General features: G+C 39.7%; 1 protein-coding gene across 2 annotated transcripts in view; it reads right to left on the minus strand.

The window, feature by feature from the left end:
• Positions 1 to 5,174: 5,174 nt before the first annotated feature.
• UNC79 (unc-79 homolog, NALCN channel complex subunit) overlaps positions 5,175 to 18,102 on the minus strand; it is a 113,791-nt gene continuing 100,863 nt past the window's right edge. For both annotated transcript variants that reach the window (XM_065685578.1, XM_065685577.1), the window contains 6 exons: positions 16,863 to 17,038; positions 14,952 to 15,138; positions 13,411 to 13,608; positions 11,193 to 11,270; positions 6,933 to 6,974; positions 5,175 to 6,231 (listed from right to left, as the gene is read on the minus strand). In XM_065685578.1, the coding sequence (XP_065541650.1) occupies positions 6,031 to 6,231; positions 6,933 to 6,974; positions 11,193 to 11,270; positions 13,411 to 13,608; positions 14,952 to 15,138; positions 16,863 to 17,038 (882 nt within the window). In that variant the 3' untranslated portion in view covers positions 5,175 to 6,030. The remainder of the gene's footprint in view (positions 6,232 to 6,932; positions 6,975 to 11,192; positions 11,271 to 13,410; positions 13,609 to 14,951; positions 15,139 to 16,862; positions 17,039 to 18,102) is intronic.

The following is an 18,102-nucleotide window of genomic DNA, read 5'->3' on the forward strand; positions in this document are numbered from 1 at the left end:
GCTCCCTACAAGCACAGTAAAGGCTTTGCCCAAGACATAGCTTGGTTGCAGGCCCTATAGTCAGCATGGGCACAACTCAGATATGTGCTACCACTCTGTCCTGCTCATGGTAGGCTACCTCCAAGGCCATGCCCTTTGGCCATGGTAAGCACACTGGGTGAATGCCTGTGATGTGAGGCAATGCCCTTCTAGATATGAACTGAGATCTAGCTTGAAGGGTTTCCCAGCGTCTTCAGATGCTAGTTGACCTAGAAGCTGACCCAGTGCTGATTATATTATCTATGTTGCTTATATCTAACTTTTGCTTTGGAACTCTCTTGTGAAACCTCAACTGAACCCTAGTATATGTGTGCCTTTAAATATCCCCAGCAGCTATCACTTCCCTGAAAACTAACCTTGGCTGAAATTTAGGATCCAGGTTCCTCAGTAAAACACCAGCTGGGAAAGTTGGCCAGGGAAACAGACTGGCACAGGTCTACCTGCACATCCTAAAGCGTGTGTGTGGCTGCTCCTGCCATACCTGGAACAGGTCAGGAACAGTTCCTACTTAGGTCTTCAGGTCTCTATAGGCCATGCCCTATACATTCATGAAGAGGTGAGGGAGACCAAAGTCTCAATAAATCTCCTCTTGCTTTGCTGAGCAGTGAGTGAGTTGTATTATGTCATACTTGGGCTGGTCCATCAGTGCAGGCCATAAAGGGGAGCTGGTTACTTGCTCCCCCCTCCTTTACACATCCCCACTAGCACATCCTATGAAGACCAGGACTGACGCCACAGTACGTAGGAAAATACGCTCGAGCTGGGACCAAGCAGAGCCTTGAAATGCTGCTGTGGATTTCCCTTCCAAGCCATGTCATTCTGCTCCACTCTGTGACACTTGAGACAACATTACTGAATTCCCCATTCTGATACCCTCATTTGAAGCAAAGCATCTTCAGCAGCTAATGTTTGATAGCCTCACAGCTGGGGAAAACTAACAGCTGTTTTGTGATTCAAAAGGAACAGAACAATAACCCACTGAGGCTACTTCTCCTGTATATGTGGATGGGTGAGTCAGATGAATAATTGGACAATGCAGATCAGTTAAGCCTAATTCACTTAATAGCATTAATTTGCAAATTAGTACACATTAGGTGAATCATCTGCAATTCATTTTGACAGCTATGTTAAAAAATATTAAAGCAGTTACAATGAAACATAGATAAATATTGCTGCTGAAGAGGTTCTGAAGCAGGCAGTTGCTATGTTGACGTTTTTGTCTGTAAAGGTTTGGGATGCATAGGCCTGAGTTTTATAAAATCAGTAGAAAGCACATTTTCTTCCAGGCTTGTACAGCTTTTATCACCCTCACAACTCTCAATGGAGCTTAAACAATCATCAGAGACAGTCTGAAAAAGTTCTGACTGGGAGCCAGGCATCGATGTTGCTGGGACTGAGGTAGGGGTCTGGTGCAAGGAAAAGAAACTGTTTTCAATCTGAAATCTGGTCCAAGAAAATCAGCTGGTAAAATGATCCAGCCTGCTCACATTCTTCCTAGGAGGGCTTGGAAACACATCTGGGCTATTGTTATGAAGTGGCAAACAGGGCAGATGAGCATCTGATATTTGAGCCAGCTTGGTGATGAACACTGGGAGGGAAATGCCAGTATTATTATGATGTTATTAAAAGGCTGAAAAATTCTTTGGTCAGGTGAAGTTAATAGGATCTCCTGAGATCTTACTGCAAAAGTAGTACTGCAGCTACTGGAGCACTAACATGGTTTAGGAAGATGCTGAGCTCTGAGTTGTATGTGATCAGAGCAAACTGAAGAGGCACAGTGAACACAAGAGAATAAATGTGCTACCCGCTCTTTGCCAAAGAAGAAACCCTCCATCACTGTCTTGATTGTGCAATGATGGCAAAACCTGGTGTTGAATATACGTTTCTGGAGAAAGATTGAATCACAGCTGCAGCAGTTTAGCAGTTTAATCTGACACCTCCCTGAAACCAACTAGCACCAGAAACACATACTGCTGCAGTGCTCAGTTGCTTCACGTTATCAGCCCGTTTTCCTTTTGAGCTATAAATACAGGGTTTGCTCCTTAACAGGTATAAGTCATGCTCTCTGTAGAGTTCAGTACATATCTAGCAGCTTGTACTTGCTCTGGATCTCACTAATCAACACCATGTACACAGGATTTCCTCAGTAGTGCAAAACGGGTAACAGTTTTAATCAATTATTTATTTCTTTTAGTGATGGTCCTTTACACTCTGTTTTACTGACACTTTCCTCCATGGCAAGCATTCACAGGTTTGGAAAGGAACTTCGCTGCAATCAATTTGACTTCACATGAAAGTCATGGAGCTGCCAAAAAAGCTAACCTGCCTAAAGAAACTATTACCTATAAAATCTTTATTCTGTGTGTAAAACTTCAGAGGCATGCTATGGTGCATTTTTGGAAGGATTTAAAACAGTAAAAGAGCCGTAACAGTTACATTGCCCAGCTGCTGAATTATACATTGAGAAAATTGACCTCGCGTTACATCGTGTCTATCAAAGTTAGAGCCTTCCCACTCACAGTCATGGTTTGTCAGGTTTGATGGGGAGCTGGTTAAACGCCATGTCAGAGGAGGTTACCTGGGGCAGTGCACAGAAGGCTGCCTGCCAGTCAGAGGGCAGCCCTGTGGTATTTATCAGATCCAGAAAAATACTGGGAAGTAGCTAATGATGTAGACTTCCAGTGAGTCACGGGTTCTGCTTTTTCATGCCAATGCTTTATAACCATGAATGAGAAACCAGCCACCCTTCCCAAGCTCTGCAAGCTCTTCACAACCTCCTGCATCTTGGACACAAGCTACGATACACAAACCGCACACAGTCACAGCTGAAAGGCGCCCAGGTCCAGGCCTCAAACACCACAGCAGCTCACCAGGCTGGCCAGCTCTCATCATCACTGCTTCTATTACCTGACCCACACCATTGGCTAAATGGCTCTCATGCAATTAAGATTCGTACCCCACAGAAAGCATATAGACTGCAGCCCTGCTGAAGAGTCACAGCAAGATGGAACAAGAAAAACAGCGGATGAAAGTCTCCCAGAGCTGTGTGCCGCTGTGGGAACAGCACACGAACCTCCTCTGCAGAGCTCTGTTCCAGGGCAAGCTTAGCAAGACTAAACAGCCTTGGGCTCTGGTAAGCTTCATCCAGCTGGAAAGGAGGCCCTGCAGGCCAGAGTTCAGAGAGATCTTTCAGCCCAGAACGTTCATCAGTCCTAGAGCACATTGTTATCATGGCATGAAAAACAGACAGAAAAATGACTGTGTTTTTAGGGCCTTTAACCTGCCACAGCTCTAATGAGATGTTAGAGAAATGTTATGTATAAGATAAGGCATGTATGTGGATAGTAACCGATGTGCTGCAAAAGCCCTTTGTTTGTGCGATCCTGTGTGTAGCTCAGACAGTGGCTTTCTCAATAGGCAGCAGGAAAGCACCGCGAGGCTCCCAGCGCAGAGGTTACCCTGGCTTCCAGGACACTGGTTACACAATCCAGCAGTACAGCACACCATAGCCACTGTGGGGTTTTAACCATCTCTTCATCCCAAGTGCCCTGTGCTGTTGAAAATGTCATAGTTCAATGCACAGTGAATTGATTCTTTTACTAGGTCAGGCCCGGTAACGGGCACTGATTTAAGCAGCTTTATTGCAACAGATGCCTAAACGTTCCTAAACGGCAGCTTTCAATGATCAGACAGGGAAGGGTTTCTGCTCCTGGTGACACATCTCCAGACACGCAGCCAGGCTCAGTGCACGGCAGAGCAGGAAAACTGGCCTCTGCTATTTGGTAGCTTTTTCAGGGAACACCAAATGTTGTTTATTTCCTAATCTTTCTACAGAATATAAATTGTTGCTCTGGGCTATTTCAGAGAGATCATGCGGGTGACTCACTTGAGTTGTATATTGACCTCAGGCACTGTGAAGATATATCTTACAGTGCTTTTAAAAACAATTAATACAGATTTCTGTACTTCTGCAGATGCCTAGAGTGCCCTCGAGAATTTCATGAGGTGTTAAACTATACATACCTGGACAAGCCCCATGTTATATGTTATTAGTAGTCAAAATATCCCTAATCATTGCTCATACACTCTTCCAGGCTGCATTCTCTACATCATTTTTGTTCTTTCTTCCCCTTAGCCAGTCAAAAGCTGGAGAAAGAAAATGTTACCCTCATTACCACCATGACAATCTGGGAAGAAGCTGTCCCTTAGTAACTCATGCAGGTCTGTGCAATCTCAATTCAGCATGGCAAAAATGAGTGCCTGAGACACTGAAAAATTACAATCTGGTGGATCTCTTAATACTCTTCACATGAAGACATAAATGTTTTCCAGAAACTAAAAAACTTTGCCATTCACCTCAAGCAAATACAAGCAAAATTACTTACAATTAAATAGCTTATAATGTATCTTAGATTTTCTTTTGGATATACTGGTCCATATTAAGCTTAGACTCTATTAATTTGTGTATCTGAAGGAAGGAAAGCCAAATCAGTTTGTCTCCACTGAAAACACAGAGAGGGGCATCTTTTAAGCAAACTAGCACGTTTTACTGTCATCTGGTTGGTTAGTTAGTTTTTGGTGGGCTGGGGTGTTTCGGTTTGGTTTTAAAGACATAATGGTACTTTAATGGCCTATCTGCAAACATATGCATTTTTTCTTTAGTAAATGCACTGAGGAAATACTGACCCTTCAAAACAACTAAGCATACTTTACAGCTATGCCTTTTCACTTCTATGCAATCAGGGAGGAAAAACATTGATTCTGAGAGTGGTAATAAAGACTAAGGAATTTAATAGCATTCTAGTACACAACTATGGGTTTGTTATTCTTCTAATCAGTGCATTACAGGAATAAATACAGAAAATGCAACTGTGATTGCACAGATTTAAGTATTAATTACAAGAGGTGGTAAATCATGGTCTCTCACGATTTTATGTAAAATCCACTGACTTGAGTCTCCTTAGATTCTAATCGGCTTTGGCTGGGTCCCTTAATGATATTAAAATCCATCTGTAATTAAACATCATGTTTAATACAACAGTATGCAAATGGATAATCTCATTATGAAAAAGTTTAGGTCCAATCATATTCCTCTTGAAGTTTGCAACATAAATTCTGTAGACATCAAGAATAGGTGTGGGATATCCATTTTTAATTGCACCGTTTACAAGTATTGACAGAAGAACACAATACAGTAGTCACAAAATTAAAGAGGCTTCTATGAAACCTACAAAGAAGAGCAGCAAGGAATCAATGGAGTAAGTAAAAGCAATTATTTCAAAAAATAACAAATCAGACTTGGCGGTTTTGGAAAACAGTACTGAAGAAAAGACAAACGAATCGGCACAGTTTAACAACCTAATTTCTAAGTGCACTTTATAATAACTCTCCTCACAAGCTGCTGTTTTCCCAGAAGATGATGACAAAAAGCCTCATTAGAAGATCACGGTTTTATAGTGACAGGTTTTATTGCATTGCCAGCTGTGAACCTAAAAAAAAAAAAAAAGACATTTCCCCCCCCCCCAAAAAAAACAAAACACCTCCTACAAAGATTCCTAAAACCCCTGTTTTCTTCTATCATCAAAAAATAGCAACAGAGCACTTCCATATGTTTGTGAATACCCACAATTCTATTAAAAAAAAGTTAAAGAAAGGTGATTTTTGTCTTAGCTTCAAAAATAATATAAAGAAACATTTCAGAACAAGATATCTCAATGATCAGATATGTACAATGTGATAGATTTAAGTCCAATCCTGCAATTACATGTTCATGAATGCAGACTTAAGAACCTGTTGATCCTGAGTAAAATCAAAGATTGGCAGGATCAGGCTCTTAGCTTCACCCATTATAAGCTTTTCCACAGTATGTCCTGGGCTAAAAAGTATAGATACAGTATATACTCTGTATACTGATTTATACAAAGGGTCTTTTACAGCTCTATCCCTGTTATTGCTTGGCTAAAAGTGGACATTTGGAACAAATTACAAGAATCATAAAGGATAAAACTGAGATGCAGCTTCTGACGACTGAATTTCTACTTGAGCCATTTTAAATTGGGTACACTGTAGCCACTTGCGGAGCACAGATGAGCTATTGTTCATTTGTCCTGACCCCTGTAACATCCTTAGGCTGTGATGGTTGACATTGCTCTGGATGGCTTGGAGGCGAAGCTGGAGTCCAGCAGATAAATGCTGTTAAAATAATGCAAAACATTCAGTTTCTTTCCTTTACTACATGAATACAGCAGTCTGAAAGGTACTGGTTGATGGCCAGGGAAAGTTCCTCCACTGCTTCAGTGTCACATTTCTTTCTTCAACATCCTGCACTGCAGCATTGCCATGAAAGGCAGATGTGCTTACAGAAACAATTCCATACTGAGACCAACTCCAACACCATTCTCATCACCAAAATCCTCTCATCACCAAAATCCTCTTGACTGGCAAACAACAATCATCCACCTTGCTCTCTCTTACGAATAGGGCCAGCTGGCACAGTTTTACCCAAGCAAGCAGCCCCAAAATATCTATCTGCTGTAGAAGCCAAATCCATCTCGTAAGTCAAGAGTCCCAATCCTGACTTGACAGGGGACTCTCAATCCTAAGACAGCAACAAAACCACAGCTCAGGGAACAACCAATCTCAATGAACAGGGAGCAAAGGCCCTGCCACAGAACCAGGGTAGGAAAAAGTGTTTCAGAAGGGAAAGCAGTACTGATCCCAGGATAAGTATCTTAGCTGATGATGTTCTGTATATGCTTACATTTCAGACTTTCATCTGGATACACTAATGTGATCTGTTTTCAGAGAGTCTGGAGAGCCTGGATCTTATTTCCACAAATTAGAGAAACATGTAATACTAAGAATAAAAAGATAAGGTACTAGAAACAACTTACCTTTAGATTTGACTGGATCATTGGCAGCCACATTGGTATGAGCTATAAGAAGAGAGGTACATTTTATTATTATACAAGCAACTGTAAACATGCTCCAGTTACTGTGAGACAGGGAAAGGTATATCTAACACATTTAGCTGTCCAAATGGACAAAGCCTGAACCACAAACCAGGAAATGTGGTTATTTTAAAATGATACTCCCTGATGGGGCAGATAACTCTGAGGTAAAGAAGCCAGCTTCCCTTTTGTGTAGCTTGATGAATCACCAGTAGTAATTACTGATACCTTGTTTAGAGCAACAATGAGGGTACAACATAAAAACTTATTAAAGAAATAACTTCTTATTTTCCTCGTGAGGGTGTTTCTGTATGTGCAGGTAACAATACCGGAATAAATACAGTGAACATTTTGCATGGTAAGGTATACATCAAGACCTGAAAAAACATCCAGTAGAAGCTGCTAAAAATAGAAATAGCCCAGATATTGAAATGGTAACCAGCATTTATAAGCCACTAATCACATCAGTGCTTCAGTACAGGCCTGTAGGCCTGGGAGCACAGGTGAAAACTATCTAGAATGACAAGGTGAGGAAGTCTGTGAATCTGTCGCCTATGATTGGATTGATATGTATTTCAGTCCTTCAGAGAACCTTTATTTCTGAGTAAGTACAACATGACAAGCTCATGCCTCACAGAGAGGCATTTCTAGCAGAAGTATTCATGTTCTCCAATACTAATTTAACCACTGAGGTTATTGTTCTAAAATGTTCCTCCAAATGGCATTAAAATTTGCAATTTGCCAATTATGCTACCAGGAGCTGCAAGTTAAACCTAATCACTATTGACAACATTAGACAGAGTGCTGTTTCCCTTGTGCAAGGAATGATAGTTATTTCAATTTCAGTGCTCTTTTGCTGGAGAAGCATATGCAGCCCTGTCAGGACTGATTACTTAGTCTACCACATGAAGAACCATATTCAAACCTCAGCATTTACAGACAGATGAATGCTAAAACAGCTGGAATGCAGCCAGATGCAGCAGATGTGCGAGTTCTTGTACATCCTTCCATAAGCTCTCACGCTAAGTAAGTGCTTAATAAGACCAGTGACCACAAGTCATGGGTTTTTTTTGGAGGAGGGAACAGGTAAGCATACTGAAAAGCATGTTCCAAACCCCACTGTTATCAACAAAACGTCACCGAAAATTTCATCCAGCAATAATGAAGTTCTTTTGGAGCTAGGCAGTGATGACAGGACTGGCGTCAGAAGTATGTTAAGCAAGGAAGGAAGCTAGGCAGAAAACTCAGGGTACCCCTCTGCATCTGAATCTATCTTTTACAGTCAGCTGAGAGAATTAAGCACTTCTCACAGCCAGTTCATCTTGTCCCATAGCAGGTATCTAAAATAGATCAAGATGAATCATGTCCAACAATACCTGTTTCTTTCCACTGATTATAAAGGGCACTCATGGAAACTAGGTCATATTGATATTTATGTTGTAGAGGTCTAAGGTTAGATACAGATCATTGTCCTCCAGCACAACTTCTGTCTTCCAGGGCGTGGACACATTTAGGGAAATGAAAACTTCTGCTGAAGGAACAAACAAGCAAACCCTCCACTCTGACATCTGCCAGTTAGATAAATGAGACGAGAAATTTTTATTGAAGCACTTGAGTTTTATTACCTAAACTCCAGACAGCCTTTTCTTCACAAAGGAAGAATACATGAAGCTAGTTAGAAAGAACAGCTGGAAGAACAGAGTGCCGTCACACACTGTTGATAGTTTATATTTTCAACAGAATTATGTTGATTCCAGTGCAAGTTTTGATGGAAACCAGGTGGAGAACAGGTTGAGCACTGTGTTCTTCTGGCTTCCCAACTCTGCTGCCTGCCCAGTTCCCTAGAGATCTACCCAGCAGCTGCTGGAGCTGCCTAACCCCTTGGTTCTCTGGAAAAAACACTGTGGTTGCTGAGCTGCTCCCTTCTCTATTCTAGGCTTCCAAATTCCTCAGACATACATCTGACGGTCAGATGGGGAAGATGGGGAGCTGTAATCAGCAAGGAGCTGGTCTCCATCACCAATGGCTGTCCTGGGATGGCTAGTTTCCCAGTTCGTTTGACACAGAAAAGCCCAAGGAAAGCTGAACACTTTCATTTCAGCCCTCTTAAAGCAGAATGCTTTCCCTCAGAGGAAAATATAATGAATCAAATATATATGTGGGTTTGTGTGCATCTGTGAATGTATATACATCTTACTCCAAATTAGAAAAAAATAAGTACATAACAGTTGAAATAAATTTTGTTTTCATCACCAAACTGGTAAAGATAGTCTAACGTCAGATACAAAAATATCCTCTGAGAAAACAGACTATAGGAAGCAACCAAGAAATGTTTCAATGCTATCAGCATGAGTTTAATATAATAGCAAAGGCAAACACAATAACAGGAGGAGGAAAACTCACAGCACCAACACAAGGAGGAGACGAAGGAGTACTTAGGCATAAAGAAAGCTCTTCTTTCAGTGAAGGACAGCTGAATTGTTTACATCTCTTTCTCTTTTGTTTTAGGACCTATTTTCCCCTCAGTTGTCGTACAGAAAATGGCCACCTAAGATAGCTATCCCGTAATCCACTTAGCATCATGTCACATGCAGCACCTTCACATTGTGGTGCATTAAAAATACGTGTGTCCTCAGTCATACTACTTCACCAACAAATACAGTTTTTTTGCAACACCTGATTCCTTAGGCGGAATAAAAGGCACTACAGTAAGTACAATTCTATAAATGTCAAATGATCAGGCTTTGTCAAGGCTACTGTGCTCAGTTCCGAGAGGAAGTCATTGGGAATAATTTTGCCAAATGAATTTCTGATAGAGTATTGAGAATGTTCTGCTAAAAAAAACCCAAAAAAAAACCAAACCACAAAATCTCTCTCACTACACTGTCAATGAAAACTAAACCTCGTTTGAAAGGCTTATATCTAAAAGAAAATTTAGAAAAAAAAGTTAACGCACAAGATAAAATTGTTTCATTATCAAGGAAAGGGCAATAAAAGATTGTCTAGAATAGAACAAGCTACCCCAAAACCTGCCCAGTCAACTAAATATTCAAAGAATTGTCATCCTTGCAGACTTCTGAAATAGGAGTAAGAAAGTCCAGATCATCTTCACAGCTACTGAAGAAGAGAGTCTCAAAATTGATCTTTTTTGAATCACAGAAATGACACCCACTTCCTGGTTCCTTCTGCCTCTTTGAAGGACTTTAAACATACAGTAAGTCTTTCCCCAAACCGAGACACCTTTCAGCTCTACAATAAATATTCTTATGATTAGTTAATTTTGGAAAAAAAAGATAATCATAACCTGGGACTAGAAATCCTATAATGCTATCATGTATGTATATTGTTCTTGCAGGATTTCACATTAAGGCTAACTAAAGGAGATTTTGCTACTCAGATTCTTCTCTTCCATGTCCCATCCACTGCACATGAAAGAAAGTTTAACACCTTAACTTTGAATTTCACAGGTTTATGAGCTTGACTGTGTACTAACAACTATGTTCTTTGATTTAGCATATTATTGATATATACTAACAAATATTACTCCCTGAAAGTACTCATTTGAATTGTGACAGGAATTTGGCACTAAAGGCCTCTCTTTTCACAGCTTTAAAAACATTTTCTATCCTTGTCAAATTCTGGGCATTCTGGACTGGCTGAAAGAGAAGCCCTGTCATCCAGGGACAGGCATGATCACTTTAACATCCCTTAGTGCCCAAGTTTCTGTAGTGAATCAAGTCATTACTGACTCTAAATCTGTATTTTCACAATGAGCGTGAATACTTTCATGCTAGTTGACACCAGGACCTTCAGTTTTAGCTACTTTATTTTCAATTCCTGCTTGACCATAAAAGACTAGAGTAAAACAACACTCAGAATTTTCCATCATACCAGGAGCAGAAATAAAACCCAACATATTTCTGTATTCACAGCGTGTTTAACTACTTGATTTGTTGATATTTTATGTGAAAACTCCCTTCAGAATAATGCAGTGGGAAAACATGTAAAAAAAGTCATTGACTGGTCTTTTCACTAGAGAGTTTATTTTTTGTATGCTCTACCAGGTTTTATTTCTGTAACAGCATTTGACCTCAGCTTCCTCCACTTTCTTCTTAGTGGGAGGGAAGCAGAGGACAATATGCCTGGAAATCACAATAGACAGGCAACATCATTAACTAAATACTCATGGTGTGGTACGCCTACCTTTACAAAGATAGTAGAATTGCATTCCTGTAAAGCCTCCATTAAACTGATCACATGCAGGCACACCATTTCCACCATCTGGGAGGGGAGAGGGAAAATCAAGCATAAAACCAAATTAGTGTCCAGCATAACAGTGTTGCAAGCTAAGCCAACAGTGTCCAAAAAGAATCTTCCTTTATTTGCTTAGCACTTATACTGAATCACTAGATGTGCATTTCTTAGCCACTGGTATATAAAGTTAAATATTACATGAGTACACAAGGGACATTTTTCTTTACTTGTTTTCTCCTTGATGCAACACCTATCTGTTAAATATTTGAAAGTGTTTGAGATATTTCAATTCAGATCACACGTCAAAACAACTTGCCTTCAGCTTTGTTCTTTTCAGACATCATAAATCCTTTGACATGCCTTTCTGTGTAGTTCTCATCAATCAGTATGTCAGAAATTGATATTTTTATTTGCTGAATCTTTGAAAATTAACATATCCACAAAACCCATCTTTTTCCCTCCATCAAAAGACAATTTATTGTTCTGAACTGGCAGCAAATCCATAATTCTTCCATTTTGTACCATGAATTATGGCAGATGCAAATATCAGTTATTTGGTAGTAGACAGCATTTTATGTTTTATATTAATTCATAGGTGCAATGAATTCTTAGCCGGCAGTGAGTATTTACAGCGTCTGTCTGAACTATGTGTAAATTCCCTTTGATAATAATAAACTTAGCTTTTATGTAGTGCATTTCATCTTCAAAGCGCTTTACAAACACTAGCTAATTAACCTGACACTGCCCATGTGAGACAGGCAAATATTATTATCTACATTACACAGAGCAATAGCTGTGGCAGAGAGTTTAATAACTTGCACTAAAGCCACATAATGAGATACTTTCAGAAAAAAGGACTGGAACTTGGGACTTCCAGGTCATATTCTTGTCCTAAAGCTTGACAAGAAGCCTTTGTGTCTGACTAAACTACTCTCTAGTTAGAAACGTTATGCACATTTCCTGTTCATTCAAATGGAGCTTCCATGAACTACTGTTCCCAACAGTGGTTTGTCAATCACAGAGACATCACTAGATGTCAGGGGCTAAAATACCATTTAAATACAACTTAGGTGGTCCTTGCCTGATAAGGACAAGACACAAGGAACAGTAACCGGTTCAAAGACTTCTGTGTGCAGCATGCAATTACAATTCAAAGGGCAAAGGTCCCTACCTGCCTGGGGTGAAAGATGTTTCACGTGGGGAAACAGGTATTACAGAAAATAAGTTCCATGTAGGTAGCAAGTCTCCATTTGAAAAAGTAAAACAAAGAATAAAAATCCCAAAGCTTAAGAGCACTCAGAGGATTGGGCCACATATAAAGAATCTTTCTCCCTCAAACTAGTATCAGGTTCTCCAGAATTAGAGCTACTAATTACCATCTCAGTTAAAGTTAAAAATTTTGACAAGTCATGACAGAATTGCCATGGCTTTCTGGGAACTGGGAATCACAATATGTCTTGCCTATCAGAAACAAGCTCTCAACTTGGGAATCATTTGTCAATGGGAAGCAAAGGTAGCACCTATGAGAAGGGTGCTGGAACTCCTCTGGGTTCTTATGTTACTATGCTGCTCCAACAATAGTGAGTAATTGAGATAACGTGTAAGCATTTGTTTATTTCCAGAAAATGGTCTGGACAATTTCTGAACAGAGTAAATACTTCCCTTTCAAACCTTACCTCTAGAAATACCTCCTTCAAGTCATTCATTACCCAAAAATCTTTCCAGAGGTATTTATATAGATTATTTTTCATGAGTAACCAAGGGGTTATGAATAGTCAAGTGTCAGCATTTGCATATTTTTTCACCATTACATGGATATTCACAGAGTTATCCTAAAACACTTAGTTGCTCCTCTTAGGCAGAGTCAGATGAAAGAATAGGACCACTGTGAAGGGTAGGAAGATATAGAAAATGAGACCTTATGCAGGGAGCCTTTAATACAACAAGCAGTGACTCTAGCATTTGATTCTGTTTCAGACACATTCTGGCTAGATCCTGTTTCAGACCCATGGCAAGGTTAATCACTATTAATTAGCTTTCCTTGTAATTTCTGAAAAGCATCGAAGTTACTTTATGATGTTATTCATAGTCTGATACATTCCACTGAAACACTGCCAAGCCCTCTGAGTTTAATCTATACTAAATCTGTACACAGCACCTAACTCACCACTTTGTTATGTGCCATTAGCTGTAGGATGCTAGGTGTCACTCGGCTCCAGAACTCCAGGGCTGTAAGGATTGCTGTAAAGCTAAATTCGTTCTGATTCTGGACTGTTGGAGCTACTGCTGTTTGTTCACAATACACTGTCCAGAGCTGAGCAAATATAAATGCATGGAAGAGGGAACACATGTGCAGAACAGATGTCTGTAGAAATAGAAAATAGAGGAAAATGTTTATTTAAACAAGTGTATTGAGATACAGTGCAGAGGCCTCCATCAAAGCACTGCGCAGTCTTCCCTCTCACTTTCCCACATATTTTGTTCTCGTTAGGAACAGGTAAGTCAAATGCACTTGATAACATCTTCTCTATGTTTAAATACTGTTTTTATATTTCCAGACTAAAAACTGCATTTGCAAACACACACCCCTAGGCAATCTTAGTGTATGGTATTAAGGTCAGCCGCTTTAAAAGGAAGGTTAGTTTTGCAAAACAGCTACTCAAGACTAGTTCTAAGACTTTATCAATGAAAAACTCCACCACAGCCTGTGGAAAGCCTGGAGGCTCTGGCACATATGACTCCACATCAAAAATGTTACTGGGGTAAGTCATTCAGATCACCTGAAAGAAAGGACATTATACACAAAACATCATCTTACATATCTTCTGTTAATCTGTCACCCATTTCTACCTTGCTGGGACAGAACTGTTCACAGTCAAGGGAAGTAAGTTTTGAAAAGCAGAGAATTCATTTTGCATACTCAAGCATGGCTCTTTGCTAACAAGTGTTATATATGACAGTGTCTGAGCTTCCATGAGTGCCGGATGTTAACTAATTCATTACAAGAAAGATGTTCCTGGTCCGAGATGTTTTCTCAGTTTACAAGTGCAACAGTGATTCACGCTCTGTGGCAGTATGACTGCACCAAACATTGCAAGGGTTGCTTGGTAACTGGGAAGAGGTATTTGAAAGAAGGCCAAATAAATGAATGGGAAGCACCAATGTCTTGGCCGGGTGAGGGGAAAGAAAGGGGGATTTTATGTACACAATAAATGAGTGATCGTTCCGCTTCTGTTGCTAATAAAAAGCTGGTTATTGTCAAAGAGTGCTGCTGTATCTGTGTTAAAACTACTGTCACAGATGGCTTATGATGTGCAGTAACTCTTGAACCATCACTGCTTGTAATTAACTTTTGATTATAACATTATTTATAGTTACCCAATTCTACTTTACAACTAGAATAAATAATGTTCTGAGAGATTTGATCCAGAGATGTCCATTGCTAAAGCTTCAATTTGGCATTCGGTTTTTTCTTCCTTATTCCTGCGATATTTTGAAATTGTTGAATCTCAAACTTAATTGTAGTTAATTTTATCACCAGTTTTCTGTGCATGAAGAGGCAGCTATGCAAGAAAAAACAGAGATTTCTTTCCCTAAATCCCAGGTTTTAATGAGGTTTTACCCCTTCTTTTTCCTTACAAAGACATAAATGTTTGCAATAATAAGGCCAATATATAACATCTCCGCTTAAAACACAGAATCCCTTACCTTTGATTGCTCTGGAAACCCAATCAGAATGACAATAAGGTGGTCAGCAATTTGTGAACCCGCATCCAGTGGAATAGGCATGCAAGATGATGGAGAATTTGGACAGACAACATTGTGTGTCAGAGACCCCAGAAGTAACCAGGACAGCAAACGAATGTGTGATACACATTCTATGAACTCTTTGGGCCTGTCAAGAAAGAGCGGATTTTACAATGATGCTAAGGTTTCTGGTTTTCCGCAAAATATGGAGAATCCTTGTGCACACTAGGCAGTCTCAGTGTGCTGGAGGCACAGATCATTGGTACAGCTTATGGGGAGACGAGAACCACACAGAACTTAAGGCACCTGACATACCGCTAGCAAGTCCAACAGAACATATTTGGGGGGTCTAAAGCACAGTCTCTATGCAAGCCTAAAACATTCAGATTCACTGGTTCACTACACAGTGATTTTTAAGACAAAAATCATCAGATGGGAAGTGTTTTGAAGTGGAATGCTCCCCTCTGCTTCCCTGGACAGCACGTGGCTGACAGCACAAGGGCAGGGAATTCATTCCACAGGAAGCTCCAAGGCAGGCACCATACCTTACTTCCACTGCGTTCCACTTCTTCATCAGTAAAGCAGAGTTAATTTCTCTTTTTCTTAACCTCTCCTTGGAGATTCAGACTGCATGTTTTTGAGGGCAGGGACTATGTTCTTTAGCGACACTTACGTATTCATCCACTATCTAGTATAATCTCAAATTGTAAAGAAATGCAGTTATATAATCTAAAAGGGAGTAACACTTCTCTGGTGTCATCTTGACTGTCCCCTTGCTACTACCAAGTTCAGATTACACACTCTTTTGAATTTACAAGCACAGGGGAAAAAAAAAAAAGGGGTTCAGTCAATAAGTCATTATTTCCTAGGCAACACTCACTACTGTTCTTAATTTCGAATTTGATGTCATTGTCAAGGACTCACAGAAGCAAAGAGGTATTCAATTAATTCATTTTTTTTAATAGACTCCGACACTATGCTTTTCCTCAAGTACCTGTAGGGTCTTAAAGGAATTCACTACCTTCAACTCAGAACACATTCTTCTTACATGTAAGAAACTAAAGCACAAGGAGGTAACAACTCCGTATTTCCAAAGCCAGGTGTGCTCTACGTGAAAGTACATGCAGATGTATTTTGGACTTGATAATCTTAAAAGTCTTTTCCAATCTAGTTGATTCTATGTATCTACAGGACTGAAGCCTAAGCAACTTAGTCCCCAAAATCCTGGTCTGGGCAGGTAGTCTGGGACAAAACCTGAACAAGAATACAGGCTTGTTGAAACACAGTCCAATGGTCTACACTCAAAACATCTAATTTGTTGTCATTGCAAGACAAGGAAAAATATCTCCCCCTTTTTTTTTTGAAGATAAAACACTGCAAATCAGGGCATAGTGAAAGAGACAAAAATAAAACTTGTCTTGAAGAACTGGATTTATCTCATCTAACTTCAACCAGATGAAGTTAGTAATTTTATCATCCTATCAACAGGCTGACACAGTTCTCGCTCATCTATACTCCATAGTTTCAAAGGACTTTTCCCATTGTATTCTCGGTAATTCCCAACATATTTTCTATAATTCTAGGACTGATCTAGCACCTGTGTGCTTTTCACTGTCTTTACCTATATAGAGAATCAAGTTAATTTCCAGGGTAACTTCAGTCAAGCCAATGAAGTTACTGTCACCGCCCCTTTAGCATGTACTTTAAGTAGTGCACTGATGGATCAAGGAGCTGCTGAACAGCTGTTACAACATTCCACAGCCACCATTCCCTACTGCAGGACTTATCTATGGAATCTGGCAATAAATGCAGAATTTTGTGAAGTTTTCTAACTAATTTAGTATTCCTTTTTTGTGGAAAAACCATTCTCACCCTTGTTGCATTGCAGAAGGAGGATGGTAAAGCCAAGGCAAATATCGGATCACAGCTTTGTTGTCTCTGTGGTTTCCCCGGGTGATTTCCATGGCAGCAATCTGAGCTAAACCAACTTTCAGATGTCCACCAAATGTGTCTTCATGCAGTGGCTGTGAACAAGTCTTCATGTGGCTCTGCAAGACAAAGATCTGATTTTCTACCCAAAAAGAGTATTTCACTTGAACTAAGTTCTTCCAAGTAACAAGGTGTTCTATTCCATTTCCCTTCAATTACTTTCTCAGGGTCTCTGAGTCTACAGAACTACAGAATAAAGCTCTGAAATAGATTTTTTTTTTTTTTAATTCCCCAGTCCCTACATAGTGGCAGCAGCTTTATGATACAAATCTTTCCACAGAGGGACACATTTTCAAGAGCCTACACAAAATATGAATTGTGCAAAATGTATAGGCATCTTCCACATCAGCAAACTCAACAGCTGTCAAATGTAAACTAAAGGTTTCATATCCAGACAGCTAAAGTGAAGATAAAAGAATCTAACCATTTAACTAGATAGCATCTGGGCAGGAAATGCCTTCCCTGTGCAATATTCCATTTACATGTACAGAAATCAGAAAATTCACCAGCAGTATGACTTTGTTGCATTATTCAGCTACAAATGCCTTTAAGCCCTGGAAATGAAAAGGCTAAACCTTTTACCAAGAAGCACGCAGATATTTATGCCTGGAACGATACTTTATTTTCTTGCTTTGTCAGTTCTAAAGAATGTGTCATTGGTGCTTCTTGTGATACTTGTATATTTCTAATTAAGCTAATTTTACATTACCTTCATTTACTAGACTAACAGAACACATGCTCAGTGTATTTGCTTGGTTAAAGGAGAGCCATATGGTTTGCACAAGAACATCCAGGTCATCAGCTATTAAATTACAACAACAGGATAAAAACCAGTGGACCAATAATATCTTATAACCGATAAGTATCTGACCCCAGAAACTTAAACTCTGAAAAATCACCTACTTGAAGTTTCTTTCAAGAGAAAAGGTTATGTACCAGCATGAATATCTAATGACTTTTGTCACAGAGCCAGGTAAAAAGGATAGACAGGTATGTAGGCAGATACATTATACATCTTCCAAAATGGGAGAATACCTACGTAAAACCTTGCTGAGCTTTACCAATTAAAATGCTATCCCAAAGGGAAAAGAAATAATAAACTGAACAGAAACAATAAACTGGA

Source organism: Lathamus discolor, chromosome 6, assembly GCF_037157495.1.
Source record: "Lathamus discolor isolate bLatDis1 chromosome 6, bLatDis1.hap1, whole genome shotgun sequence".
Lineage (NCBI taxonomy): Eukaryota > Metazoa > Chordata > Aves > Psittaciformes > Psittacidae > Lathamus > Lathamus discolor.